Source organism: Apteryx rowi, unplaced genomic scaffold (assembly GCF_003343035.1).
Source record: "Apteryx rowi isolate R43461 unplaced genomic scaffold, aptRow1 scaffold_54, whole genome shotgun sequence".
Lineage (NCBI taxonomy): Eukaryota > Metazoa > Chordata > Aves > Apterygiformes > Apterygidae > Apteryx > Apteryx rowi.
In genome coordinates this window covers 3469864-3493598 of record NW_020450805.1, presented here as the reverse complement: position 1 = coordinate 3493598, position 23735 = coordinate 3469864, and the positions used below count along the sequence as shown (strand labels likewise).

General features: G+C 50.4%; 1 protein-coding gene across 2 annotated transcripts; it reads left to right on the top strand.

The window, feature by feature from the left end:
* The first annotated feature begins 182 nt into the window (after positions 1-182).
* On the top strand, positions 183-19575 carry AARS2 (alanyl-tRNA synthetase 2, mitochondrial). Of its 2 annotated transcripts, none has more exons than XM_026081286.1 (22): positions 183-720; positions 1094-1282; positions 1970-2115; positions 2938-3132; positions 3673-3817; positions 4256-4401; positions 4717-4825; positions 5440-5478; positions 6271-6382; positions 6960-7087; positions 7820-7970; positions 10168-10337; positions 11348-11461; positions 11885-12025; positions 12678-12815; positions 13227-13336; positions 15223-15331; positions 16742-16864; positions 17287-17409; positions 18290-18373; positions 18495-18605; positions 19006-19571. In XM_026081286.1, the coding sequence occupies exons 1-22, from the start codon at positions 238-240 to the stop codon at positions 19168-19170; spliced, it is 3231 nt and encodes a 1076-aa protein (XP_025937071.1). In that variant the 5' UTR covers positions 183-237; the 3' UTR covers positions 19171-19571. The 2 variants fall into 2 exon arrangements, with proteins under 2 accessions (XP_025937071.1, XP_025937072.1); XM_026081287.1 differs by having other exon boundaries at positions 187-720; positions 17299-17409; positions 19006-19575.
* The last annotated feature ends 4160 nt before the right edge of the window (positions 19576-23735 follow it).

Here is a 23735-nt window from a genome sequence, read left to right as displayed (position 1 = left end):
CGGCGCTCTCGCGAGACACGAACCCTCCCAGAGCCATGGCGGCGGCGCGCCGCCCAGCAGCCCGGCTAATCGAGCCCAGAGAGCGAGGGGGGGGTAATGCGCATGCGCCCTGGGGGCGGTGGCGGTTGGGGCGGTGTTGCTGGGGGGATGGCGGTTCCTTGTGGGGCTGGAGGCCCGGCGCTATTGCGGTGTGCCGTTCGCGCGGGTTGAGGCGCGGATCCTCCCGCAGAGCGCCCCATGGGCTTGGGAGGGGGAATCGCTACAGTCGGGGTCTTTCGAGGCCCGGGTGGCGGGCCTGCAGCGGTCCCGAGCTGCTCCCGGCGTACACACACTGAGCGGAGCTGCGAAGCGACCCCCGCTCCCCCTCAGTGGTCGGGCCCAGCTGCGGCCCTCCTCGATCCCATCGGCCCCTGCAGCGTGCGCTGTTTTGCTTCTTCCGCCCTTTTCTATGCTCTTCCCGAAGCCGCCCACGCCCTCCTTCCGCTCTCGGCCAAGATGGCGGCGGCCGGGCGGTTGCGGCGCCGCCTGCTGCTGGTAGTGCCCTGGCGCTGGGGCTGCAGCCCCCGCCGCTGGGGCACCGGCGGTCCGGCGGCGGGGCAGGTCCGCGCCGCCTTCCTCCGCTTCTTCCAGGAGCGCCACGGCCACCGCCGCCTGCCCTCGGCCCCCGTGCGGCCCCGCGGGGACCCGCGCCTCCTTTTCGTCAACGCGGGCATGAACCAGGTGCGCCCCCCACCGCGCCCCGCGGACCGGTTGCGAGGGGCGATGCGGCCCCCGGCTCTCTGCGCTGCCGGGGCCGGTGTTCGACCGGGGGCCAAGGGCTCCGGCTGKGGCCCTTCCATGCAGGTCCCCTGGGCGGGCTTCCCGGGAACTCCTCTTCCTCAGCGGTTTATCTTTAGCAGGAAAGCCCTTTTCACAGAGGTCTTCTGTGGCGTGATCGGCTCCTGTATGTCCTTGTCACCTCACACCTCTGCCATCTCCTCATGCATCTCTTCTGCTGGTAGCTCCGTATCTGTATTTCAGGAGCCCCAGTCATAAGCCTGCTGAGCTGGGTGGTATCCAGAAACTGGAGATGTCTCTCTGCCTTGATTTCTAGTTTAAGCCCATTTTCCTGGGCACAGTGCATCCCCGGAGTGAGCTCGCACAGTACAAGCGGGTGGTGAACAGCCAGAAGTGCGTGCGTGCTGGAGGGAAGCACAATGACTTGGAGGATGTGGGCCGAGATACTTACCATCACACCTTCTTTGAGATGTTGGGGAACTGGTCCTTTGGAGATTACTTTAAGGTGAGGCAATATGAGTCAACCCTCTCGAGGGGGAGATATGGCTATTTTTTTACAGCAACATGTCTGTGCTGTAGCACCATACAGGTATCTGTACAAGGCTTTGGCAAGCCCTGAATTCCTTGTTGGAAGATCTGTGGCCTGAAGCAGAGGTAGGCAGTTGGTGTGCTGAATCACTAAATGTGCCCTGTAGAGAACTTATTTCTCTCAAAGTGCTCAAACTTTCCAAAGCTGCCACACATGCACAAACCAAAGCTCCCTGTGTAAGCACCAGTGTTGACCATTTCATATGGATGAAAAAAGGTTTCCAGTTCATTTTGTGCTTGTTATTAGAAAGTTTGAAACGGAGAGAAAGATAAAGAATGCTAGTTGTTTTGCTAGTAAGTGCATTTCTTCCTGGAAAAGAAAATAATCCATGTAGCTCTGCTGGTAAACAGGTGAGTGTAGATCATGCTGTGATTCTGAAGCTCTCCCAAGGATTTAGGAAGGTCATAGTTTTCCACAGCTATTTGAAGAACTATCTCATTGGCCTGACCGTCATCATGCTCTCTGGCATACGTCTTAAAATTGTAAAGGGACAGAAAAACTGAAATTAGGTTCTTTGGTGTTTGAATCCCATTGTAAAGAACCTTCATGTCTCCTTTCATGCCCTGGATTACTGTGCTTCCTCTGTGTTCCCTGCCTACTCAGGAGGAAGCATGTAGCATGGCCTGGGAGCTCTTGACAGAGGTCTATGAGATCCCCAAAGATCGTCTGTATGTCACCTATTTTGGCGGAGACTCTTCGCTGGGGCTGAACGCAGATGAGGAGTGCAGGGACATATGGCTTTGCCTGGGGTAAGTTGTGTTAGAGAAGAGGTTCTGAGCAGCAAGCAGTGATGCTTCAGTCTCTGAAGTCTCTCATTTGCCCTTCAGTTCATGGGAATCAGATGTAGGCACCAAAAATTGAGCTTTAAACTCATTTGTTTTCTGCTTTGTTTGGGCTGCTAAAAGTCAGCTGAACTCTGAGCACTCTGGTGCTGCACTTCATCTTTAAGCTGTTGTTCAGATGCAGTCAGCCTCAGGGGCTGCATACCTAAGGCTGTCTGACCTGGATGAAGTGAGGTGGTCACCTCTGTTCCGTGTGCAGTAATGCTACTCCCACTATCCTCCTTTTCTTTGTGTGATCCTTTACATCCTCTCCATCGTGAGCTGTGGAGATTGCATTCTCTTCTGAAAGCTAGCAATGGCCACCTCCGCATGAGGATGAAGCCACTGTGGAAAGCACTGATGTACTTTGGGAGCTTGTTCCAGGCTGTACGTGGACTTTGGGCCGAAGGCTGTTAGTTCTATGCCGTGTTGGTGTCCAGCTCTGCTGAAATAACCTCCAGGGAGAAAAGTGGCTCCATAGACCCAAGAGAGAGCAAGTTGTCCTTCAAGCAGGAGCCAGACTGAGCTTGCTAGCCCTGCTGAGCAGTGAGTAGGATCTGTCTGGCTTGGTTTAGCTTATCCCTGCTAAGGAAGTTAATTTCTTGTGAACAGAAGCAAGTGAATCCTGATGTGTTCACATACTGAGTTTAGTCGGAAAGGATCCTGTCTCCAACTTTCTCTGTAATGTAGGCTAGTCTGTATTTTGTGTGCATGCCCCAGTCCTGCCATCCCTGTTGTTTGCCTTTCCAGGGTGCCTGCCAGCCACGTGCTTCCTTTCCCATTGAAGGATAACTTCTGGGAGATGGGGGACACAGGTCCCTGTGGTCCCTGCACAGAGATCCACTATGACCACGTGGGTGGTGGCAGAAACGCTGCGGCACTGGTGAACCAGGGCAGCCCCGATGTAGTGGAGATCTGGAACCTGGTCTTCATGCAGTATAGCAGGTACTAGCCATCCAGTCCAAGCCCCAGAGCCTTTCCCTCCTCTGACATCAAAACTGCAGTCGCTTTCTCAGAAATCTCACTGCTTTCCAGGAGGTGGCAATACAGGATCAAAGGGGAAGCAGTGGAGATGTGTTCACTGTGGCCCGTGGGCCCCCTTTGCCATGTTTTTCCTGTCCTTCCTCAACCTGTGCTGCCTCTTTTCCTTCACTGCTGCATCCCAGATGTTCCTTTAGGTCTGCAGCAGCACAGAAAAACTTCTAGAAGGAGGAAAAGGACTTAGTCCCTTGTTCAGGGCAGGCCTTTTTCTGTACATTGCACTATGTCCTGACTATCTGATGGTCAGAGCTTGGCTACCTAGCAGTGCCTCCCCAGACTGCTGTTAGTCCTGTCTCTGAGATTCCTTCTTTTGGTCACCTGCCCCAGCACTATTTCCACCCCCTGTCTCTCTCCCATCCCCTATGACTCGCCCACTCCTGTTCTTTGGCCCTGGACTGACCCCTGCTTGTCTTTTGCCTTTTATTTTTTCTGGCATGCTAACAGAGAAGTGGAGGGGAATTTAATTCCCTTGCCCCAGCACCATGTGGATACAGGAATGGGCTTAGAAAGGCTGGTGACAGTTCTGCAGAACAAGCATTCCAACTATGACACAGATCTCTTCACTCCCATCCTGGATGCCATTCACAAGGTGATGATGCTCCTGCTCAGAGTTGCAGCTAAATCAAAGCCCCATGAATGCAGACTGCTTGCCTGGTACCATAATACAGCCTTCTCTATACGCATTACTGTACAGTATTTCAAGACAAGAGGTATGTCCAGCCAGGCCCACAGCAGCATTCTAGAGAAGCTGGGGAAAATTCCAGGTTGGGAATCCACTGGGATAACAGTGCTGCTGATCTGTGTTTCTCCCAGGGTCTGTTGAATACCTCAGGGCCAGGGCATTGGTTGACATCTCTTAGGCACAGAAGTCTGTAATGTTCTCAAAAGGTTTTATGAGTACATCTTACATCGTAGGTTCAGAGGCAGTTGACAAGCATGAAGTAAAGTGTGTAGCTGGCTGTCTTACATTGCAATTTTTCTACAGCCATTCACCGCTGCTAATCTGTCTTCCTGCTTTCTCTTCTAGGGCTGTGGTGGGCCCAGATACCAAGGTCTGGTTGGGGAGGCTGACATTGGGGCTGTGAATATGGCCTACCGTGTGGTGGCAGATCATGTGCGTACTTTGTGCGTGTGCATCACTGATGGCATCTACCCAGGCCTGTCTGGAGCAGAGTAAGGACTTGCAGAAACGGCACAGGGCGGATGGAGTTAAATCCAGAAAGGAAAGGGAATATGAGCAACCATATGGGAGAGGTTCTGGAGGGGGTCAAAGACACGGAGTGGGTGAGCTGTGTAGAGACAGGAAGGAGAGGACCTGGAGGCATTCAAGATCAGCAGGGTCACCCTCAGATAGATGTGATGTGTAGGATGCAGCTGGCCTATATGGATAGATCAGGCCAGAGAGGAGCTGCGTGTGGGGTGTACTGGATGTGGGAGTGGGACCGGGATGCTCACGTGGCTGTCTGGGGAATCCTGCCCTGCTTTCAGACTAGTGCTGCGTCGGATCCTGCGCAGGGCTGTCCGCTTTTGCTCTGAAGTCCTTCATGCCCCACCTGGGCTCCTGGCCTCCCTGGTACCTACTGTAGTGGACGTGCTGGTGAGTAAGAACTGCTGCCTCAGGGAGGAAGAGTATCACACAAGACATTCAACCCCATGTGCCTTTCCTGTGCACTGTCAGGAGACAATCTTGGGTGGGAAGGAGCTCTAGGAGAGTGTCTGTGGTGCTGTGTGTTGCCACAGTAAAACTCTCTCTTGTATCCTGATCGCTTGTGATTGGAGGGAGGGGGTCTAGTGTGACCTGTGACACACTCAGCACAAGTATGTGTGTAAGTGTGTGCGCTGTTGTTTCCCAAAGGTAGTGGTTTCCACACAGTCATATTTGGTTACAGCCACCTGAAATTGGTCCCTGTGATTACTAACAGCCTCCTAAAAGAAACTGCTTCCTTGTCCTTTGTAAATTGATGTGGTTGCCACAGAGATGCTGTGCAGGGGCTAGCAGGGGAGGGTCACAGGGAGACAGCCAGGAGATGGCAGCTATAATTCCACTTGTGATTCTCCCCCTGTGATGCTGTCCCTGAGGCTGTGCAGCAGTGCTCAGAATGCATTTGCACTTGCCTGAGAAACCTCTCTAATGCATGTGGCATGCTGTGAGATCCCCTGATGAATCTGCTGTCGATGTTGTTATCACTAACTGTGAGGCTGACTCCACAGGGAGATGCCTATCCAGAGCTGAGGAAGAACACGGACCAGGTGAGCAGTGTGGAATGCCCTGGAGAGAAACCCCCCTCTTGTCGTCTTTCTTAGATGCTGCTTTTGGAGGCAGGAGTGGACCCCTCTTTGGGACTTAGTTGGAGGGGTCTGCACTGCCTCTTCCATTGCTGGGTTCTCATGGGTAGGCTGAGATGTGCTGGGCACATGTGTGTATCTTGCACTGCCTGGGACTGAGAAGTACCTGTGGCAGACTTCCCCACGTGGGAGCTGTATGAGATCCTTACAGGGGCTTCTTGTCCTGGTATAAGAGCTGTTGTTCTGACAAAACTAGGGCAGCTCTTCTGTCGAATGGACGTACAACCTGTCTTAGCATGGGTACCCTTTGTCCCAAGTGGATTGGAGGTTTAAAGCTGGTCAGAGTAACTAATTTACAGGCTGCTCCGTGCTTGCTCTGCTGACAGCAACTGTGATGAGCAATTTCTCTGGCTGTTCTAGTCTTGCAATTTTAAATGGGTTGCAGGCAAGAATTTCTGACGGGGCACATTAGTCAGCATCCAGCTTCCCCCAGGTAGATGGTCAGTATTTCCTTAACAGGAAGGGTGATAGGGTGACAGAAGATACAATGAGTTTAGCACTGTCTTATAATGCATCAGAACCATATTGTGATGGATGCTTACAGAACAAAAAGGCTGCTTCAAATAGACACAGGACCTGTTAGACACACACTTGGCTGCTTTGAGCTCAACTTGGCAAGTAGCCTAGTGATAGCAGGGCTGAGCTGAGGAGCTCTCTGAGGTGTTATGGCTAACCCTTCTTCTGTTCCTTGGGGAGATCGCAGATATCATCAATGAGAATGAGGCTGCTTTTCTGTCCTCCCTTGAGCGTGGGAGGCGCATCATCGAGCGGACAGTGCAGCAGATGGAGCCCTCCATGGATTTCCCAGGTGAGTCTCCTTCTTCTGCCTGGCTGTACTTGAAGATGGTTTGATCCAGGTCCTTGCAAGCATCACAGTCAAAACTCTGGTGTATGTCTGCCTGCCTCCCTCACATGTTTTCAATGATGTTCCGGTAGTGAACATTCCAATGCCAAATTTAAAAGCAGATGTTGCTCCAGTCTCCTGATAGTGATTGTTTCCAAGTACTTTGTTCTCACAACCAATTAGGCACCAAAGAGCTAGAAACATCCCTCTCTGCTTTATCTACTGATAACAGGCTCCTTACAAGTACAGAGCTGAAAGAAGTAGCTCAGGACCCAGCCAGAGCAGCTGCTTATCCAGATGCGCTGCACTGAATTTTATCAGAGATGGGGCTGTGGTGCACAATTGAGTGTGGTACGCTCAATCCCATGTGAGCAGGACTGCATGGCTCCTCTTCACTTTCCCATTACTGGTGCAGTTGTGCATAGCACAGGTGAACCTGGTTACCAGGACATACACCAGATTGGTCCCATATGAACAACTCTGGAGATACCTTTGCTTTCAATAACCAAACAGAGTTCATGTTCTCCTTTCTGTCCTGCAGCTGAAGTAGCCTGGTCTCTCTATGGGAATTTGGGGTTCCCTCTGGATTTGATTGACTTGATGCTTGAAGAAAAGGGGATCCGTTTGGATTCAGCTGCTTTTGATGAACTTGCTCTGGAAGATGCCAAGGTAAGAGGGACACTGTGCTCGTTTGAGTGATTTGGAGCCTGCCCTCTGTCCTGTGGGCAAAGAGGCAGAATTCCTCTCACTGCTGGGGCTCTTCAAATGCACCCCAGAGCCGGGGCACCCTTTCCCTGAAGTGGAAGTGGGTCTGATCACAGTGACTGGAATACACTGCTTTCACTTTTGGGCTTGGGGCTGAAAGCATTGGCTGGTGATTCCTCCACAGATCTTAGAAGTGTGTTACGATTTTTACCGTTGCTGGAGTGGGGATTATTACAGAACAGTATCAATTGGGAGGAATCTCTTGCAGTTATCTGGTCTAGCTCCCCACTCAAAGCAGGGCCAGTTTAGACAGACAAAACAGCAAGTGGTTTATCAAGAGTTAATGTACTCCCCTCAGTCTCTTTAGTGCTGGGAGACTCACACTGGCAGACCCTGTTGAGTGATCAGATCAAGGCCTTGCTGTCCTGGAAGTTTCAGAGCTATATAGCGATCTGTGCAGGGACAGTTGGTTGTGTTAGCAGTTGCTTATGGCCTGCCTCAAGGCTAGCACAGGATGACATTGAGTGCTTGTGGATTTGAGGGAATGGGRTTGGTTTAACAGTAGCCTGCAGCAGCACAGATATAAATGAGCCTTATCCAGGAAGGTGGAAGGACTTTCTAGCCTTAAAGCTCCAGCTATTGGTTGGGTGCCCCTAAGATACCTCTCATCTTAACTGTGCCTTTGCTCTGCTGTAGCGGAAGGCTCATGGCCTGCAGGCAAGACAGCTGGAGGGTGAAAATGTGTATCTCGATGTGCACTCACTGGCTCAGCTGCATAGCAACAACGTGCCTGTTACTGACGACTCACCAAAATACGCCTACACGCTTGGGCAGCATGGGCAATATGGTAAGTGGCCAGTCCCATCCGTAGGCAGGGTCTGCCTTAGGGCACTGGAAGAGACTCCCAAGAAACTGCTCTTACTTCCTAACCTCATGCCTGCAGGAGAGCATGTGCCCTGTGGTTCAAACCAGTCCACCTTGCTGCTGCGTCTTTTCTCTGCCCTGCCTGTGATCTGAAGGTAGATGCTGATCTTGCTGCTGGTGGTGTGCCCCCAGGAAGGCCCTGGGCTGGTGGTGAGGCTGTGATCTCTGAGTTGGTGCTACTGTGCAATGCTGAACTGTGCACTGTTGATTTCTGCTGGAAATGAGTGCCCAGCCTGTCCCTGACGATCAGGAGTGTGAGTGCTAGGGAGAATGAAGAGGCTGTGGAGTATTTGAGTAGTTGTCTAAGGCCTTGCACTTGCTATTTCTCTGGCAGGCCAGTAGATGCCAGTGCAGGTTTTTTATCACTTCGGGTAATGGGTTATTGATGCTCTAGGGAAAGTATAAAGCTAAACCACAGAGAATAAGAGGTGGTGTGGCTGTCACAAACAATTAGAGATAGCTGTGTACAGCCAGCTCTCCCTTACCCAGTGTGCTGGTGGCAACCCACATTAAACAGAAAGCAAGGTAGCTCAAACTGTATGTATTACAGCAAGAACATAATGGAAAAAAAAGTCCAGCAGTGACATTGGCTGAAATCTGCAARCTAGCACTGTTTCACCTGCTCAGTCATTGAATCATAGAATAATTCAGGTTGGAGGGGATCTCTGGAGATTTGATCTCCTGCTTCCCAGTCAGATCAGGTTGCTCAGGGCTTTGTCCAGTTAAGTTTTCTGTTTCTCCAAGGATGGAGATCCCACAGCCTCTCTGGACCCTGTTTCAGCTTGTTATCACTCTTACTGTGAAAAGTTTTTTGCTTGCATTCAAGCATAATTTCCTGTGTGGGGACTTGACTCTATTGCCCGTCAACCTTTTGCTGCGCATCTCTGAGAGAGTCTGGCTCCAGTTTCTCTATATTCTCCCATTAACATTACTAAGATCTTCCCTTTGCTTTCTCTTCTTCAGGCTGAACAAGCCTTGTTCTCTCAGTCTCTCTTTGTATGTCATGTGCTCCAGCCTCCTGACCATCTTGGTGGCCATCTGCTGGATTCACTTCTGTATTTCAATGTCTTTCTTTTTCTGTCTTGTACTGAAGAGCCAAAAACTGCCCAGTACTGCAGTATCACAAATGGCAAACAGAGGGGTGTAATCACTCTCCTTGACCTGCTGGCTACACTTTTATTCATACACTCCAGTATGCAGTCAGCATTCCTTGCTGCAAGGCCACGCTGTTGACTTGTGTTCAACTTGTTCCTGAGGACCCCTGGGTCCATTTCTGCAAAGCTGCTTTTGATCCAGTTGACATCCATGTAGCCTTTGTTGAACATCACATGGTTTTTGTCAGCCCATTTCTGTAGACTGTTGAGGTCCCTCTGAAAGGCAGCTCTACTCTCCAGTCTATCAGCCTATCTCCACCAGTTTGTTGACATCCACAAACAGGAGGAGGGTGCATTCCATCCTGTCATGGATGGTCATTAATGAAGATGTTAAACAGTGTTGGCCCCAATATCAGCTCTTGAGTAGCTCTACTGGTAACTGAATATCAGTTGAACTTTGAACCACTGAGCACTTCCAAGTCTTTGAGCCCAGTTGTCCAGCCAGTTTTTCAGCCGCCTTAGGAGTGATCCACCTGCCCAGTTCATATTTCCCCAATTTGGCTACAAGGATACTACAGGAGGGTGTGGTGTGTCAAAACCTTGCTAAGTCAGGGAAGGTGACATCCCTTGTTCACCAGGCCAGTCATCTCATTGTAGAAGGGAGTCAAGGTGGCCAAGCATGTGGTGTAGCACCATGCAGACATGTCTGTGCTGCATCTTTCTCAAGTGGACTTGTGTGGAGCCAGATTGGGCATCCCTGCTTTGGCGTCCTGGTTAACCACTACTCAGCAGGTCTGTCCCTGGATAAGCAAGAGATGACTGTGCTATTTGGGACTTGATTCCAAATAATAGATCCTTTGTCCTTTCTGCTGATAATGTGCCTATCCTACCAAGGCAAAGGAAAGTGCTGGCTTTCAGTGTAGACTGGATATTGACAGGTTTGGCACATGGAAGTGGTGCCTCCCTTCTTGTTGTGATCTGATGGGATGCATATGCTGATTGCTGGTATCTTCTTACCCTCGGCAGAGTTCAGCCCATGCCAGGCCACCATCCTGATGCTGTACAGAGATCAGTCTCTCCAGGAGGAGGTTGGGGCAGGGCAACATTGTGGTGTCATCCTGGATCGGACTAACTTCTATGCAGAGCAGGGCGGGCAAGCCTCTGACCGGGGCTACCTGATGCGCTTGGGACAGCAGGTGAGGCCCTTTGACTAAATCCAAGGTAGCCATGGTTACTGAGGCCAGGTAAACTTTCCAAAATGATGGACTATTTTGCTGTGTTAATTTGCAAGCTGCAGTGTCCTGGCAATTCCTTTGGCTTYGCCTCAGGGTTGGTAGGGGCAAGGGAAAGCAGCGACACCTTCTCAGAGGTGGATCTGCTGCTCTGGTTGTCTCTCTCAGCCCTTTGCAATTTTTTCTTACTGGAGAAGGCTTGAAACAGTCTTCTTGAGCCTCCTTTCAATATGTTGCCCTCCTTCCAGCCAGGGTGATAATGCAGAGAAAAGGCAATCAGTGATCAGAAAGTCTACCAGATAAGTAACTTGTATCTGGCCAGTCCTGCAGAACTGCAAGAGATGCCCAACCTGAGACCTAGTGCAAAAGTTCTTATCCTTCCCAAAGGCATCAGGGAGGACTCCCAGCTCTGCAGCATGTTTCTTCTACCCTACCAGAGGGAGAGCTTTGACCCTCCTCTAGGAAGTTACATGAGATGCAGTTTTAGCTCCCTCCCACACCCTGTCTCTTGAGAATCACATCTGGGCATTGATGCTGCCRTTTTAGCCTTGTAAAATGGAATAGTGCCTTGCTTAGAACTTCTCCCAAGCTGAAGAGGGGAGCAAGTTTCTCTTGCCAGCCCAATGAGGCAGAAGTGATTCCTCAGATACCAGGACAGGTGCGTTGGTGGTTGCTGTCCATTTTCTCATGGACAAGTATCCCTGTCCAGAAAATTCATTGGCATGGTTAGTGTTGCTGCCCCTGCACTGAAAGCTGGCAGCCTTGACAGGTTGTGCAGTGAGTGGCTGGACACTAGGAACGGCTGAAGAACTGTGGTTGCATTGACAAGAAGCTTGTCCTTGCTTTTCCCACCCCATCCCTGTCTCCTAGGGACCAGTGGGGGTTGTGTTTCCCAGTGGGGTGATGCAGGCACTAGCACTGCTCTTTGGATGCTCCCTGTGTCCTAACTCGCCCTTCTGTGTCTCTTTGTCCAGGACACGCTCTTTCCTGTAGAGTCGGTTCATCTCTGTGGTGGCTATGTGATCCATGAGGTCACTGCCGTGGAAACCCTGCGTGCTGGGGACCAAGTGCAGCTCTTTGTGGATGAGGTGATGGCTCATTTGCTCTTAAGCCTTTTCCAGCCTTGCTTTGAAAGTCTTGTGGTGTCCTGAGTAACCTGGGCACAGCAGAGCTTTGTCCCTTGTGCTGCTGAGACTGCTCTTCATTGCAATGTGAGGCGGGGGAGAGAGCTCACAAGTGTCCCTGTCTATAATCTTCTAGGAGCCTTGGATCTGTTGCAAGGTATATGGCCTGCCCTTTGCTGTTTTACAGAGCTGATGCCATGGGGAAAGAAGCTAGATGAACTTTTGTCACAGGGCAGATCTGTCTACTAGCTGTGCTGCCTATTCTTCTTCCTTGTCTCCTCCCATCCCCTCACATGCGGCCTTTCCCTTACCTCTCCAACCCATCCCCTGCTCCCCACAGCTATGGAGACCTTCCAGCACTCACTGTCAACCTGTCTGTGCTTTCAGGCCCAGCGGCTGGCCTRCATGATCAACCACACTGCTACCCACTTGCTGAGTTTTGCACTGCGCCACATTCTGGGAGACAACACAGAGCAACAAGGGTCCCATGTGACAGCGGAGCGGCTGCGCTTCGACTTCAACACCAAGGTGACCCTGGACTTCTGGTGGGCCTTGGCAGAACCAGCATCCTGGGACTGGCCATCTTCTCAGGGATTTTTCTCCACTCACCTCTTTTGAGACAAGTCAAGTTTTGTCTGAGAATTGAAACTTGGTCCTCTAGAGGTGATGGACTCAGCTTTGTACTGACCTAGCTCTGAGGAGGGCCTGCTGAGGGAAAGGATGGGGGACAGAGAGGAAGGGACTTAGCAGGGCTAGTGGACGTGGAGCTGACCTGGGTAGTGTAAAGGAGATCTCTGAGACACTCACAGTTTGAATATGGCACGTGCTAGGATGTGTCTGGTATTTGTGCTGGTCATCCAGGTGGGAGGGCTTGGGAACTGAAAGTTGCCAGGGCAGGCTGAGCACTGGCCTTGCTAACCTGTCACTTAATGGCATCATCTGTCTTGAAGAATTTGGTTGATGCTCTTGGGTTAATAATCCTTATTGCTATCCCTATTGCAGGGGGGAGTGGGAGGGCCATGATGCTCACAATTCCTTTTTACAGGTAGGGAAGATGAGACACGGAGGGTAAGTAGTTTGTCCAAGATGAGTTGCCTGGGGGCCGTAGCCCCAGTTCTCCCTCCTTGGTTCTGTGCCTCTCCAGAGACTTTCCCTGAAGGCAGCCAATTTCCTTCCCCAGGGCCCTGTGACCATGGAGCACCTGCAGCAAGTGGAGCAGGTGGTCCAGGAGGTGATTAAACGAAATGAGGTTGTGCACATGGCTGAGGTCCCTCTCACACTGGCAAGAAGAGTTCAGGGACTCCGTACTGTGGATGAGGTATGACAGGAGGGCAGGGCATATCTTTCTGACCCTTCTCCCTCAGCAGAAATCAGCTGCATCCTAAGAGATGTTGAAGCAACAGGTTTCTGTAAAGGAATTGACTTCTAAAGCTCAGGAGGGGAAATAGGAGGGAGACGAGACTCTCAGGAGCACTATTGTAATATGTGGATGCTGATGATACACAGGCTTTCTGCTCATTTCTCTGGATTAAGAGCTTGTAGTGTCACCTGGTTGTTTCTTTCTCCCCGCAGTGGTTGTTTGTGGGGGGAGCAGAGGTGCTGCCCCTGTCTCTTGGGGAGGGCCCAAAATAGGGGTAGAGTGAGGGAGGGTCTTGAAGCCATGGGGTTAGTCTTTAAGTGCCTCTGAAGAACTATGTTGTTTGCTGCTGATCCCTGTCTCCTCTGTCAGGAGTATCCAGATCCAGTAAGAATAGTATCCCTGGGTGTTCCTGTGGAGAGTGTGCTGATCCACGACTCTGAGGCTGCAATGCACACCTCTGTGGAGCTCTGCTGTGGGACGTAAGTGACTTTCCCTACTTATAGTCAGAAGGCATGTTTGTGTGTGACTGCATCCTTATGATTCTCTAGTGTTGCCTCCCACCCTGATCCCAGGACCAGGCTTGCATGAAGATTTCTGTACACCCTACAAGGCCTGTATGCAAGCTGAGGAAGAAGAATGATCACTGATGGCTGAGGCAGAGACATTATTCCAAGCTTCAGTCCCTGTTCCTGTGCCACTTGGTTTCCTCACCTGAAAGATTTAGTGGTGATAGGGTAGGCTGGTTGTGAAGCTTTGGAAATTCCRGGATGAAAAAGCATGAGAGAAATGAAAACATTATTCCTTGCTTCATTGTCTGAAACCTACTGTTGTGGATGAGTGATGCACTTCCTTCATAGGAGAGAAGCAGCGATATGTTTTATTGAGATAAGACAGCGATTTAACAAAGTTCAATGGTAAATAAGATAGTGATTTAACAAGATTCAATGGCAAGGTACACTTGGTTATTTACTGCATGGAGGACAGGATCAGACAAAAGTGTCAAGGAGGCCCTCTTGTTGAGTCATGAGGTTCAGAATGGACCCCCTTGCTTTCCAAACTCCTTCTCAGAGGAGTCTGGGTGCAGCTGGATCCAGTCTTAGTCCCAGATTTGGTCAGTGGTTTATGTCTAAAGGATTATGTGCACAATCAATCAGAGATGTAACTTAGCAAAGTTTGCAAAGTTTCGGTGCACTATTAGTCACTTACCAAGGCTCTGTCACGGGTAAGCAATCTCTCAACCTCAAGTAGTGCCCTTGAGAGGCATCCCTGCTCAAGAGGAGATTCTGCTGTGCAGCCTGCTGCCATGCAGGAGAGCTCAACAGGCTCTGGGCTGCCTCCTATTTATGGGGTAAGATGGTTGACTCCTAGTCATATTTGCATACCAGCCATATTTGGGTGGCATGCTTAATTAGCCCCTGGCTATGTGCTGTTTATGGAGACATCAGGCTGGGGGGAGAAGGAGCACACTGTCACACCTACCTGGAGCCAGGAGGACTCCGGCAGAGTGTGAAAAGGGATGTGTGCCCCGTCACACCAAATGGAGTTACAGGGCTTTTGTTTTGGGATTGCAGGAGACTGTGGAACAGTTGATATGAGAACTTGAAACCAGTTTGACTGATTATTTTAATTAATGATCTTAGCTCTTCTCTGCTTTTAGCATTAATGAGAGTAGAAGAAGAGTGAATCAATCTTAAGAAAATGCTGGCACAAGAAAAAACAGGAACAAATTGGCCTCAAAGCAGATGTAGCTGGAAATGAGCAGGTTTCTAATCATGAGTGCTGTCTTCTTGTGGGAGTAGTGGAACAAGGAACCGCATGGGAGTGGGGATGATCAATTTTAGTGAAGCTGTCTGCGATCTTTACTTGTGGTAACAGAGGACCTGAGACACTGTAGTTTTTTCATATCCAGTGTTAGATAACCAAGAAGGAAGGTTGTCAGTCACGTCTTCTGCCCTGTGACTGAATTCCACTGGCCAGTCTGTGAGCTGGCCTGACAAGGAGGGATGGAGTTGGAGAAAAAATGACTTTCTACAAGTTTCAGCAGCAGCTGAGTAGAAGAGAGAAATCACAATCCATCTCACTACTGAAGGAAAGGAATGCAAAGCAGAACTTGGCTGTTATGTGCTGTTTGACAGCAGCCTACTGGGCAGGTAGCACAGCTCCTCTGGACTAGCCTCAACTCTGCTATCTCTTGCCTGACAGGGTTCCCTCAGGATTTTAGGGATAGGAAATAATTGAAGCTATTGTGATTGGGGAGGGGGTGCTGAACTTGGGACATGTCTAAAAGGAAAGCAGGTTTCCTGATTTCTCTTCCCACAGAAGAGAAATCTTCTCCCCCCTTTCCTGTTCTCTGCCCACTTTGCAGGCATCTGCTACAAACAGGAGCTGTGGAGGATCTGGCCATTATCAGTGAGCGCCAGCTGGCTAAAGGGATTAGCCGTGTCATTGCAGTGACAGGGGGACAAGCCAAACAGGTGAGAAAAAAGGACTGAGATTTCCTCCATATCAGGGTTACGCCAGTAGGACCCAACTTCGCAGGTTCCTGCTTAGGCAGTTTGTATCCCCTCCCCCTAGCTAGAGTACTCCTTGCAACATCTTGTCCAGCTTTCTCCTTTATCCCTGGGCCCAGCTCTGCTGATGTACCTTGCTATTCACCTCCAGTCCCCCCTGCCCTGGACTCCTGGCTCCTTGCCCTGTCATTCTTCCCTTCAGACCCTCTTTTCTAAGATGAGAACTTGACACAAAATATCAGGAAGCCTCTGGGCTATAAATTGCAGTCCCCAGGTAGGTGTTTAAAGGCATGATCCTTTGTGCCTTGGTTTCACCTTCTGCTTATCGCAGTTGGATTTGCCTTTTATTCTGACAGGGCTCTGGCCTCATTCTTACAGCCCTTTTGCTTCTTTCTTTAGTCTTTTTTTCCTGCTAAACTGTGGTCCTGGTCTGGCTGTATTTGTATAAAGAGTAAGCTACCTATTATTGTGTCTGTGTGATGTCTGTCCTTGAATATCTGGAAGTGTTGGGGGCCCTGCAGCCTTGCCTGCTTCCTTTGGGGCTGCAGTCAGAGGAGAGTGACCCACTGCCCAGTGGAACTGAGGGCTTTGGCCTACCCCAGCAATCATGTTGCCCTTTGGCTGGCTGTCTCCTGTGCATCTGTGTTCCTCGCAAGGCCCCTCTTGCTGCAGAGGAATGAAAGGCTGCAGGGCACATCTGCCTGCTTTGCTGGAAGTGCTGACCTGAAAAGCCCCCAAGAATGTGCAAATCAGATAAGAGAGGTTGCAGGTACAAGGGAGTGATTTGGAGCTAGGGATGTGTATCCTGGCTAGGCAGAGCAGTCCTCTCCATTCTCAAAATCTTTTCTTTCACACACTCTGCTCTTCCGGTATAAAATCTCCCAGGACCATCATGGGCACAAAGGTCTGACAGGAAGGAAATGCTCCAAAGTATAAGGGCTATCATGGAGGAAAAATTGCATTTACTTTTTTATTAATGGTAGCAGTGGTGTTGGGGAGAACAATCTTTCTTTAGTTTCAAGAGTGCATTTGCTAATGAAATAGAGCACTGATAAGTAAATGGGGCTCCTAACTTTTTCTCACTGAATTACTGATGATTTGGTGTGAGATAGATACTGAGTAAACGTAACTGCCAGGCAACTTGGTCCATGGGGTGTGACTGTCTAGCAATGGTTACAAATCTAGAGAGGAACTTTTTATGCTGGCTTCTCTCGGGGACAGTCATTCTTAAAGCCTCTGTTTCTAGGTGTCTTCCTGTTGGATACTGAGCAGTGCTTGAATGGTTATGACCCTGCAGTCTCTCCAGTCCCTCCATCCCTGCTCATTTTTTCCATTGCTGCATTTGAAGCATTCTCTGTCTCTCACTCTCTCCAGGCCCGGGAAGTAGGCCAGTACTTGGCTATGGAAGTGGACTCTCTCTCCATAAGACTGAAGCAGGGGAGCACCTCTATCCCTGAGGTGCAAAACCTCTCCAAAGAAGTGGGCCAGTTGACCAAAGTAAGGATTATGTTCCTGTGCAGAAAGATCCCAACATGGGCTCTATAAGCCACATCCCTTCTTCCCTACTAAGTTCACATCTCGCCATGGTCGCTAGCAAGAGGAAGTTACTACCTGCCAGTGTCTCTTTGGCCGGAAAGATTTCAACCTGCATCTAGGTGCCTCTGTTACAGATGTCCTACTGCCAGAGGAACCACGGGAGGAAGCAGTGCTGGGGAGGGTAACACAGTAAAGAAAGGTTCCCAGGTTTTTCTCCAGGCTTTAGATGCCCAGCTGAAAAGAGAAAGCCACATGCAGCAGTGGCTGGCTAGACAGATCATGTAGGGCTAAAGGAGGGTCTGGGAAGAGGTCAGGCTCCAGTCGGACCTCCCAGAGAACTAGCAGTTTATTTCTAGGTACAGTTTAGTGTCCTTACGTGGCAGATTGTCTTTCAGGTGGTGGCTAGCACTGCAATGCCCCAGTGGCAAAGAAAAGAACTACAGACCATTCTCAAAGCGCTTCAACGAACAGCCAACACAGCCATCAAGAAACTGGAGATGCAGCAGGTATTGTGGCAGCAGCACACTCACTGCAGCCTGCTAATAGCAGTGTGCGGCTTACACCAGGGAACCTGGTGTCTCTGTCACACTTCACAGCAACTCAGTCACTATGAGCCCATTGGAAAGCAAGGGAAATCARCTGTAATCACACACAGTGTAACGCAGGCCCTGGCTGGGTTGGGTTGATTTAACTGGCCTTAACTCAGACTGTTGTTTAAAGTACAGTGAATGACTGATTGGCCTTTCATAACCTGCAAAATCCCCGTCTCTCTGCCTGTGAAGATGAAGAGCCCTGTATCAGGACTTTTGGCAGACAGGCAGATAAGCATCACTTCCCTGTTTATAGATGAGAAGATCAGGTACAATCCTGAGAAAATGGGCTTTACAAGGTAATGCAGTAAGACAGGTCTGCAGAACAGAGCCTTTCTCCCAACTCTGTGGATATTGCTTTGGCTTCCCACTACATTTCTGTGTCTTGCCAATTGCATGATTATATTTAAATGCCTTTGAGAATGCTTATTGGTGATTTAGTGTTCTCAGTAAGAACTAGCTTTTCTTTAAAGTAGACACATCTTTTCTCAGAAGCCTGCTTGAGATATGTGGCAATGTGTAGGTGCARGAGAGAGGCCAAGGACCAAATGGGCCACTGTCTATTCCACTTTTGAAAGGGGTTTATCAGGGTTTGCTTTTGAGGAAGGAGGGTTGTACAGGTCTCCATGTGGAGATTTCAGTCTGCAGTTTTACTCTGGCCTCTGCTAACACACGTCTCCCCTCTGTCCCCCAGAGCAGCACTTCCATTCCCTCTGTACATATGTTGCCTGCATATATCCCCATCCAGCCCACCCTATGCCATGTGTAGTCCCTGAAGTGCTGTTTCCTCCTCCAGGCTGCAGAGAAGGCTCAAAGCCTGCTGGCAAAACATTGCAACCAACCTGTCATCATTGATACTGTCCCAGCTGACTCCCCTTCTGTGAGTAACTTTTTGGCCCAGCAGAACCTCAGGAGCTCCATATGGTAAAAAGGAGCTGCTGGGCACATTTTCTGCTGCACATAGGGATCTGCCTGACCCTTCCTATCCATGTCTCTCCTAGATCCTAATGAAGGTAGTGAACCATCTATGTGACAAGTCTCCTGGCACATCAGTCCTGCTGCTCAGCCCTCAGGCTTCTGGTGAGGTGCTCTGTGCATGTCAGGTGTCCAAGGTAAGCACAGCCCTGGCAGAGACATGGGGAACCTGCCTGCAAAGGGGGACCAGGCCCACTTCTCTTTCTTGGAAAGAGAGGTCCCAGTTGAGGTTTTTCCTGGGATTCTTTCAAGTGTTGCTGGTTAATCATGTAGAGGTAGGACCTGAGATGACCATACTGGAAGCAGATATGCTTTCAGTCTCTGCTGGGCGCAGATATCCCTGGATCCTCCAGGACATGTTTGCCCAGGGGCAGGACACAGCATTAACACGTAAGTTCAGTTTTTGCAGTCCTGCCAGTCATGACTGCCTCATGCAGCAAGGACCCAGGCTGGGTGAGAAGAGAAAGCAGTTACCTTTCTTCATCTGGGCTGCAGTGACCCACAGTCCAAATGACTTTGCTCTGTGTTTCTCCACAGAATTGCCTCCCCATGTTCTCCGCTGCTGACTGGGCCACAGCTGTCTGCACGCAGATGGAAGGCAAGGCAGGAGGTTCTTGTGTCGTTGCTAAGGGCAGTGGAAATGCCAAAGGCATGCAAGGAGCCCTGACTACTGCACTGGCGTTTGCTCAGAGTAAACTCTGAAATAAGTGTGATGCATTGGTGGCAGGACAGCTATATGCAATGAGCTGCAAGCTACATGGACATTTGATGCAGGGCACACATTGTACTCCACTGAGCTGGAAGGTTTAGCAGCTTCCCTACTGAAGGTTGCTGCACCACTGCATTGGGGCACTTGGCTTGCGGCCAGTAGGGATCAGCAGAGCACCTGCTCCTTCCTGATCCCACTGACTAAATGATGCTGCCTGTTCTTATCACATGTTGGAATTGAGCCTTGGAAAGGATCAGCTGCCAGAGCAGATCCTAATTCTTCTGAAACAGTGTGGCTCCTGCCATAAGAGCAGCACTAGGAGGCTCCATGAGGACATTGAGAGCTGGCCCAGTGCTGTCCCAAAGCTATTAAAGGGTAGAGAGTGGTCGATTCACTGATGTTTCTTGTCTGCTGCATCTTCCTTTCTGCTCTATTCTGGCAGAGGAGCTCCTTCCCTGCAGCCCCATCAGTCAGCACCCGCTCTTGTCTAAGCAGTCCCATCCTGCTGCAGAACTCAGGACCACCCCTCTCTGATAAAAATGCTATTATAATTTAGAAATGGGAAGAGAAGTCCCCCTGTCTGTGGCCTTAGCCTTTTCAGTATGTGCTTGTTAGGCTATGCAGTGGTTAGTGCTAAAGCCATCCTTGGTACTGGAGCACAGGGGGAACAAAATCATCCCAGCCTTCACCTCTTATCCTTCTTTCTCCCTTCTTCTCACTCATAACTCTTTCCTTTTCATACTGCCTCCTGACTTCTTTCACAGTGGATTTTAGGTAGGTGTTGATACATATCTGGTGAGTTTTGGGAGTGAGGACTGTTGTTGTCACTGCGTTCCAGCATGGAACTCCCCACAGCAGGACACTGGTAACCTAGAGGGGAACAGATCTCACTCCTAAACTGGTTACTTTTCATGAGCAGTAGCAGCCCCAGCAAACTCAATTGATGAAGACATTTCAGGATGATGTCTAGAGCTCCTGGCCAAATCTCCATTATTTTAGTTACTATATTGACCTAAATAAAGAGATGCTGTCTGGCCTGCACCGATCACAAATAGTAGCTGATCTGAAGGTGCAGCAGGTAGTGACATGAGCAGGTTTCACCATGGGAGCAGTAACAGTGGCTGGGTAAGGACCGATTTCATCAGTGGGTAGGTTTGCCTAGCACTGTGAAGGAGGCAGTAGCTGCATGCTTTTAGAGAGGGGGGGAAGAAGAGGGGAAGTACAGTGGTGCTGATGGTTGGGGGCAGGAAATGGGCAACAAAGAGTCAGAAGATAAGCTAGCAGTGTGCAAAGGGAAGTGGTTTGATAATAGGCAGAAGGCAACCCTTCTGTGGTGAGAGTGATGAGCCAGGAAGGTGATTTTTTGAGTGGCCTTGGCAGACTGATGAGAGGCGCTTTTGGTAGCTCAGAACAGACTGGAAGTAACTGAAGGAGAGAGGGTTCAAACAAATACCATGTAGCCAGGACAGAACTGAGCCTTACATACAGGCCTCAGGAATAATCAGCCCTTCAGCCAGTGGGACACAGCACTGCTTCCACATGTCCTCACTACGTGCAGCATGGGTTTGTAAGGCAGGCTCTGCAGGCTAAGGTGTTTGCCTATTGCTTGATCTAGCTTGATCTTCATATAGATATGGATTGATGGCATAAGTCAAGAGGATGTAGTAGGAAATGGTCCAATCTGCTAATTGGAGGCCTGCCATTCCTCTTAGCTGTCTGCATGAGGGGTAGAAGGTGAATAATTGCTGTGAACAGAGCCTCCTTTCCATTATCTCTTCACTGAGCTGCCCACTTGGGGAAAATGGGAGGTGAACATACAGTCCTGATTAGGGAAAATGAGTTTTCTTCCCTGTCTCAGTGGCGGTCTAGCCCCAAACTTCCCATGTGATCCCTAAAGCTTAATGCTGCTCCTACACCTCTTTGCTAAATGCCAGGAAGTTGGTTCTGCAGAGGGCAGGATCTTGCACTTGTATAAGTGTCTGATGGTAACAGGAGGACTTGAGAGAAGAAGGAATGGAGTGAGCCTTCAAGGGCTGGCAATGCTCTCAACTATCTGCCTGTGCTTCCCTAAAGCACCGACAGTTTCTATAATTGCAGCAAGGATGCAGGCAGTTGCCTCAGGCTGTCGGTTCAGTAAAATTTCCTTCCATCCAGGGAGGTTAAAACAGGGCTTATTGCAAAGGGGATTGTGAGTTGAGGTGCCTTGGTATTTGCCCTTGCTGCCAAGAGGCAGCACAGGCCATTTCATCACTCTCCAGTAGTTCAGGCTGCTGCTCACCACAGACTGCCCTTCAGCCTGTTTCCTTACCCTGTGGTAGAGCAGCTCCGCGCTTTCTCAGAGCTTTTCCATTCCTGCAGCCACCATCTCATTGCCTTTCCCCTTGCTAGCATTAACAAAGAGTCTCTAGTGCTGGAATACAGAGCATTTGCTGTCCTCTTCAAAAGAGCACTGGCACTGTGGGAAGAGGTGGGAGCTGCGATGTCAGTGGCCTCTTTCCATTTCTGGATGCGGAGGTGGTGCTGGTGCTTGTAACGTCTCTGCTGGGAACCTGTGCAAAGGGGAGAGAGTTGGAACCTTTGGAGGAGCACTTAAGGGATCTTGTGACAAGGCCATAGGACTGTTGGAGATGGTGCACGAATAACAAGGCAGGGCTGAGTAGGACACTTCACGCCATTGTTCAAAAGCACTGTTAGTGTCCAGCGTTAAATGGCTGCTGTGTTTCACCCCAGTCATAGCGGTACTGGATGGGGGAAGGGAAAGGGATGTTATATCCTACTGAGAAAGTGCTTTCCCAAAGTGCTTTTGTGTATATTCATATTACTRTATTAATAGTTGCTACTGAGATTATGTCTCCTTTCAGTATTGGAGAGTAGGTGTGAGGAGGAGGAGACAAATGTTGGGTTGAGCTGCTCCTGCATCATTTTCCAAAAGCAGATCCTGAGCTTGCCAGCAGCAGCCTTACAGAATGTCACACTACAACACAGAATTAACCCCCTTTGGCCTGTTTTTTAGCTTAAAAGCCACTGACCCCCTTGTAAACTTCTGCCCAGCCCCTTTAGATGAATGGGTCCATGCACTGACCTTCAGGGTAATGCCTTTACTGATGGAGAAGGTGTAAGTCAAGCTCCCAATGTTCCTCTGGATGGCCAAGGGCTGCTGCAACAGAGGCAACTGGACTGGTGGCAGAGGGCTTTGGGGCCTTTCAAAGGAGACCCGTCTCTGCTGCAGGAGCCGTTGGACTCTCAGCACTGTGGGAGGASACTGGTGCAATGAGTGAGTAACACAGACCTGGCTTCTTGTTTTCCCTTGCCCATCGTGAACACACCAGCTCTCCTCTCCCCTCCTGTCTCCCATGAGGGAAGTGGCCATTCTGAGTGTGCTCCCCACTTTGAGGGTGACAGACTCAGCCCTACAGGGAGAAATAAGCCCCCTGTCTGCCCTCACCTCCCCTAAGCAGAAGCATTAAGGGAAGGCTGAAGGATCCTGCAGCCAATTCCAGGCAATTTGGGGAACCAAAAGATATCAGTTGTATGACAGCTGTAACTGAAGATGGGCCCACCACAACCTTCACTGTATGCACCCCAGCTAGCAAGGGTTATAGGGCTCCCAAAGCAGAGTAGGGGTGTCTGTGTGACGATCCTACCAGGGGGTCTGTGGGCACTCTTGGGTGACCTCTGCMGCCAGGCTTTCTGGAAGGCGGCCCAGTATGGCAGCAGGCTGCTGAGGACTGAGTCCCACAGCTCGTCAAACAGCCCTGGAGGTGGTAGAGGCACATCCTTGAGCAGGGAGTGCTCAATTGCTCGCACAGCCCTCTCTAGCTTCTCCGCATCCACGGCCACCTGCAGGATCAGCCAAAAGACATGCTTAGGCGGGGGAGACTCACTTTGCAACAGCCAAATGCCATGGGGGATGAGGCCAGTCCTCAGCAGCCCAGCTGTCTCCAGGCCAGTTTGGCCTCCACTGCTGCATCAGTAGCTGCTTGGATTTCTTGGAAGTGAAGGTGCAACAGCTCAGGATGCTACCCCAGACTAAGCCAACAAGCAAGGCAGTCTGATTACTCCTGTTCACTGCAGTGTCTCATTCAGTGGGAAATGGCCCTCTTCCCCCATCCTACTAACTGCTGCCATCAGAGAGCAAAGCAAGACCCTCTTTTCTGCACACCCCTCTTTTACCCCTAGCTTGATCACTGATGGTCTCTCCAGCAAGCCCCATGCCCTGTCACCCTCTCCGCCCTTGCCCAAGGCATACCTGCAGCTTGGGCTCCAGCTGGGAGAGGAGGAAGCAGTCCCGGATCACCCAAACCTTCCTCCTCAGGAAGGCCCTGTTGGGACCACTGCAATGAGCATTCTTGAACTTCTGCACCTCCAACTGGAACCGCAGACCATTCTCCAGCATGGCAGGTCCATGCACCTGCAGGTGGTTGAGGAAATGGAGCATCTCCAGGGTTGGCCAGCCCTTGGCAGCAGCCTGAAGGGAGCGACTGAGAGTGTCTTTGTCATCCAGGTTGGGCTGGGCCACAGCAGCTGATGTGACCTTGGTTTCCCTCTTCTTGAGGTG